The sequence below is a fragment of the Indicator indicator genome, chromosome 3, assembly GCF_027791375.1.
Source record: "Indicator indicator isolate 239-I01 chromosome 3, UM_Iind_1.1, whole genome shotgun sequence".
Taxonomy (NCBI): Eukaryota; Metazoa; Chordata; class Aves; order Piciformes; family Indicatoridae; genus Indicator; species Indicator indicator.
Genome location: NC_072012.1, coordinates 23,503,226 through 23,508,984, shown reverse-complemented (window position 1 = coordinate 23,508,984; position 5,759 = coordinate 23,503,226). Strand labels below are relative to the sequence as shown.

Here is a 5,759-nt window from a genome sequence, read left to right as displayed (position 1 = left end):
AGGAAAGGCTGAGACACCTGGGGCTATTGAGTCTGGAAAACAGAAGACTGACAGGAGATCTTATCAATGTTTACCAGTATCTGAAGGGTGAGTGTCAAGAAGGGGCCAGTCTCTTTTCAGCAGTGTCCTGTGATAGGACAAGGGGCAACGGATACAAACTGGAACATAGGAAGTTCCACCTCTACATGAGGAAAAACTTCTTTACTATGAGGGTGACAGAGTACTGGAATAGGCTGCCCAGAGAGGACGTGGAGTGTCCTTCTCTAAAGACGATCCCTTTCGACCCCTTCCATTCTCTGATTCTACAATTGCGCTATAAAGCTGCAAGCAGTGCCATGCAGGAAGAACTGGGCTATGGACTCAGCAAGATGGTTACTCTCATGAAAAGCTCAACCAATGCAAAGACTTGATTTTTTTCAACTTCGTTTGGGATATGCTTTGCTGAGATATGAAGCCAATTCCAACGATGATGCAAATATTTCAGTGTCAACAGGCTGAAGAAATGGTCTGACAGGAACCTCATAAAGTTCAACAAGAAGTGCAAAGTCTTGCACCTGGAGGGGAACAATATCGTGCACTAACAGAAGGAAAGTAGCTTGTCAGAAAAGGACCCCTGGGTCTTGGTGGGCACCAGGTTGAACATGAGTCATCAATGTGCCCTTGCCACAAAGAAGATGAGTAATATCCTAGGCTGCATTATGCAAATTATGGCTAGCAGTTTGAGGGAGGGGATCCTTTCACTTTATTCAGTGATGGTGAGCCCACACATGGAGTTCTGTGTCCAGTTCTGGGTTTCTCGTTACAAGAGACATGGACACACTGGCAAAAGTACAGTGAAGGGCCATGGAGGTGATGAAGGTACTAGAACATCTCCCTTGCGAAGAAAGGCTGGGACTGTTCAGCCCTGAGACAAAGAGTTTCAAGGAGATGTCATGAACATATACAAACACCTGAATGGAGGCCACAGAGAGTCTGGACTCAGTCTCTTCTCAGTGGTGCACAGTGACAGGATCAAAGGCAAATGGCACAAACTGAAACACAGGAGGACCCCTCTGAACATCAGGAAACACCTTTTCACTGTGAAGGTGAATGAGCATTGACACAGGTTGCCCAGAGTTTGTGGAATCATAGAGTATCTTGAGTTAGAAGGGACCGATAAGGATCATCCAGTCCAAAACCCTGTTTGTTGCAGGACTACCTAAAACTAAATTGTATGACTAAGAGTGTCATCCAGATGCTCCTTGAACTCTGACAGGGTTGGTGCCATGGCTACTTCCGAGGGAGCTTGTTCCAGTGATTGACCACCTTTTCAATCAACTTTTTCCTAATGTCCAGTCTGAACTCCTGATGCAGTTTCATGCCATTTCCTTGTGTCTTATCACTGGTCGTTATAGAAACAAGTCTTCATCCGTAGAGATGCCCCCAGGCTGTCAAGACATGGTCTTGGTCAACCTGATTTAGGTAGTCCTGTTTGAGCAGGGAGGTTAGGTAAGATGAGCTCTAGAGATTCCTCCAACCTCAACTGTTCTGTGTTTTTGTGACTTATGGTATTTGTTGAACAACTGCTCTACAGGTTCATGTGAAAAATACACTCTGCAACAGGATAGATGCATTTCATATTGTGTGGTGGAATTCAGTGTATCTTGTCTATTCACCCACTTTTGTCATTTCACTCAGTCTTCACTCTTCCTCTGGGCAAGTCTGCCCATTGAAGCATCCAACTAAATCCTTACTCAAACACATTTTACAGAAGAAACCATCTTTGTCTTGTGTTCTGTGAAGCACTTCATCCTTGCAACAAAGCACAAGGCACAGTTGTACCAGGCTTGCTGGCACACCACCACGGGGGACCCTTGTTCCCTTCCCTGAGGTAATATGCCACCAATTGGGACGCTACACTGGAGACGAAGCAAACTTGGCTCAGTAATGTTTTGGGGTTCCCCATTGGCACCCGCTGGTCGTGGAGATGACCCCATGGGTCCATTGCGCCCTGGCAGCCTCTGGTAGGAAGCTCCGATGGAGCCAACTCTACCCCGCGCCGGCTGCCCCCATAGGCCACCCTCCCAATGGCCGCCTTCTCCACGCGGGGGGCGGTGCTTATCCTTCCGGGCGTCTTTCAAACGGGCCAACCGCCAGGCGCGGAGAGAGGGCGTGCCGGCGCGCAGTCCCCGCCTGGGAGTTTAAAGCGCCATTTTGTGCTGGGCGGCAGGATATCGATCAGCGTTCACCGCTCGGCGCGCAGGTGCTGGAGTGCGGTGAAGCGGCGGGCGGCCGGCGGCGGCCAAGCTGCCGCTGGCGGCTTTCTTCAGCTGTGTTTTCTCGGCGTCTCAGCTCACCCAACCCCATAGACCTTGTTCCTCTGCTTCTATGACCCGCAGTAGGAAGCAGGCGGCGCTGGAGAGAGGAGCTGCGAAGATGAACCAAGAGGCAGGGAACGCCGCGACAGCGGCCGCAGGAGCACAGGCGGAGGTGGCAGCTGACGGCGGAGCGGCTCCTGCCGCCTGGAGGCTGGAAGGGGAGGCGGAGAAAGTTGTGTACTCGCGCTCGCAGATTTCTTTTGCCAGCACCAAAGCGCTGGGCGACGCCCTCAAGATCTTCATGCCCAAATCCACGGAGTTTATGAGCTCCGACTCAGAGCTGTGGAACTTCCTCTGCAGCCTCAAGCACGAGTTCTCTCCTGTCATCCTTCGCAGCAAGGACGTCTACGGATACGCTTCCTGTCGCGCCGTCGTACCCGATCCACCACCGCCCTCGTCGGAGCGGCCCCGTCGCCGCGCCGGCAAGCGGCGCTTCCCGGCCGCCGACACCAAGCGCCGGGCCGCGGCGGTGGGTGGCAGCGCCAAGCCACGGAGGCGGCGGCGGCGCCGCAGGAGGGGACGGGGGAAGCAGCGGCAAGTGGCCGCGACCCCGGCGGGCGGCGGCCCCTGCGGCGAGGAGCGGGAGGCGTTGTCGGAGTTGGGGCAACCAGGCGAGGAGGCGGACAGCGAGCGGGACAGCACGGCGGAGGGCGCCACCTGGGAGCCCTTCGGCGGCAAGTCGCTGGAGGAGATCTGGAAGGCAGCTATCCCCCGCCTCACCACCTTCCCTACCATCCGGGTGCGGGGCAGCGTTTGGAGCCGGCGGAGCCTGGCGGCGGTGCTGCGCCGGGCGCAAGGGATCCTCGGCGTGGACTTGTCTCCTGTGGTGCGGCTGCGCCGCTTCCCCGTGGCGCCGTCCTGAGGCTGTGGGAGGCCTCTCTCCCCGTAGCGGGAGTGGGGGGAAGGCAGGCTCCTTACCTTCGCCGTGGTGCGGATAAAGAGACCGATGTCAGTCACCTGTTTACATTGCTTTTGTCGGGATCGCGTTCTGCAGCACTTTATGGCTCGCTTGCTGGGGGGGAAGGGGGCCCGGCCCTTAAGATGCACTGGGGGCGGCCTGCTGGGCCGCCGCGCAGCCAGAGTTCGGCCTCGCCTTAGGCTGGGCCGCGGTGCGTCCCGTTCTCGCCGGGGCACCGGAGGGTGCGAAGGACTGTTTGGCAGGTATCACGCGTGGGGACCAAGTTCCACTTTTTTATCTCCCGTTGGGCTACCTCACTGGTCCAGATGTCCACCCATGACGTTATTTTCCAAAGGAACTTACTTTTCATGCTTGTATAATAAAGCACCATCTGATTCTTGCTATTCCCACCCACCCCTTTCCCAATGGATTATGTATGCTTTGTGGTGTTGCACTAGTATGTGCTCAGGGTATTTTGAATCCCAAGCATTCCTAAGTTTCAGTTTACTCTGATCAGGGATGCATAAAGAATGGAGGTTCAAGACTTGTGGCTGTTCTTGATGGTGCAAAACTTTTTTTTTTTTTTTTTTAAATTTCATGGGCTTAGTGATATATGAAGATGTATTGCGCATTATAATTGTTACACTTTTGTATCTAAAGTAATTTTTAAAGTTTTCTAGTTGAATTAAGTATTTGTTTCTATTGTTCACCTGAAGACAGAGTCATCCTGATATTTTATAAGCCTCTTTAGGGAAGCTCATTTGGTCAACCTAAGTGAACTTAATAAAAATAGAAGAAAAAGTAGCATTTCAGTCCAATGAAACTGCACAGGGGTGCTTTCCTTGGTGAGGTACACCACCTAGGCACTTAATGTAAACAAGCTAAGAGTTTGAATAATGCTCATCTAAGCAATGTATAGGTATCTGACGGTGAGCTATGATAAAATTACTATGTTGGTGCTGACAGCCAAAAGTCAGCAGCTTGCAAGACGAAAATGCCGTACTAAAGTGCCTCTCTATGCACAAAGAACAAGACTTGATACATGACCACTTCGTAACCAAATGGCACTGGTTGTCATCCTGGGGTTATGAGATGATTAATGATGGAAAATCATATTTACCGTAATTACATGTAGTTTATTTTTATAAACCTCTCCTGGGTTTTGCAGTCGACTGATGCAAAATTAATGATGTAGCTTGATTATTTGGATTGAAAAATACCATGTCATTCTACATGATAGGTAGTCTCTCCATGAGTGGGTTTATTGAGGGCTTTCTTTAGGTCTTACACCTTGTGATTGGTGTGTGAGGAGCACGGGGCGGGTGTGTGAGAATGTGGATTTTTAATTTTTTTTTTTTTTTTAACTCTTGGGAGAGAAATAAGAAATGCTTGGTAATAGTTTGTACTCCTAGTATCTTGGCAAATGAAACTGACTTACCAATTTCTGCAGTGTAATGAATAACATTACAACTTGTTTATTGAATGTTTTGGTGACTTTCTGATGGCTGGCTGCTGCTTGTTGCCTGCTGTTGACAGAGGCAATAAAATGACTTGGTGTGTCAGGGATGCTTGTGAAAACTTGTTAATGCTAACCTAAAGAAGTCAGCTTGTTCTAAAGCCCATTTTTTGTTATTTATGTTTTTTTCTTTCAAATTAACACTATTCCATATCCACCAGGCTTTTGGAATTGTTTACATAATGGTAGACTGCCTGCTGATGCTGCAGAAGTGCCAAGATACATTTCAGAAGTAAATTAGGAAATGAAAGTTCGAGGGTGCATATTGTGCTGTTTTTCTGGTTATAATACTTGGGTAAATGTAAAGGTGAAGTTGTTGATTTAAGATAAGCTGCTGTGTGACCAAATGGTGAGGCTGCAAGTTTTTCTGTTTTGACATTCCAGTTCAGAAATACAATTTAAGAGTATTGTCATTTGTTCTCAAAGTATATAGTTAACTTTAGTGCTCCTACTTTTAGGGTACATTTTAATATTATTTTGAAATACCTATGTAGCAGGATGATAAAATAAGTTGTGCAGATTCTCCACTTAACTCATAAACAGGCACAGGACAGTAGATCAAATTTCAAGGGCAGTTAACGCTATGGGAAGCACTTTTAAATTTGCACTGTCTTGTGTGGAGGCTTATCCTGAAATGTTCTTTGTGGATACAAAATACAGTGAAGTAACTTGAACTCTGAGTGGCTTCTGTTGTGTGGGCTGCATGTCTAAGGCTTGGCTTTTTTTTTTTTTCCTCTTGGTTGCATTTTTTGAAATAGCAAGGCATATTAGATCCCCAATAGAGCGGCCGTTACCCTGTTAGCAAGTTGGATCGAGATACCGCTATAGTCTAAACTTCTCTGGCACTTGCACTTACAGATTTCTAACTGGGCTCTTTTCAGCCTATGAAGTCAGTTAAGTTGGGGGGGGGGGGGTGGGTGGGTTGGTGAATCCTTAGATTTTCTGGCAAATTAATGTGCCGAAATAGCTCAACAAAGGATTTGAGTAC

The 5,759-nt window shown here is 48.8% G+C and overlaps 1 protein-coding gene across 1 annotated transcript; it reads left to right on the top strand.

Annotated features, from left to right (window-relative positions):
• Window positions 1-2,367: 2,367 nt before the first annotated feature.
• On the top strand, window positions 2,368-3,219 carry CCDC71L (coiled-coil domain containing 71 like). Its single transcript, XM_054399813.1, has one exon. It carries the CDS (start codon window positions 2,368-2,370, stop codon window positions 3,217-3,219), a length of 852 nt encoding a protein of 283 aa, XP_054255788.1.
• Window positions 3,220-5,759: the final 2,540 nt, after the last annotated feature.

Coding starts and splice junctions, on each gene's coding strand:
- CCDC71L (XM_054399813.1), top strand. CDS start 2,368: ATGACCCGCAGTAGGAAGCAGGCGGCGCTGGAGAGAGGAGCTGCGAAG.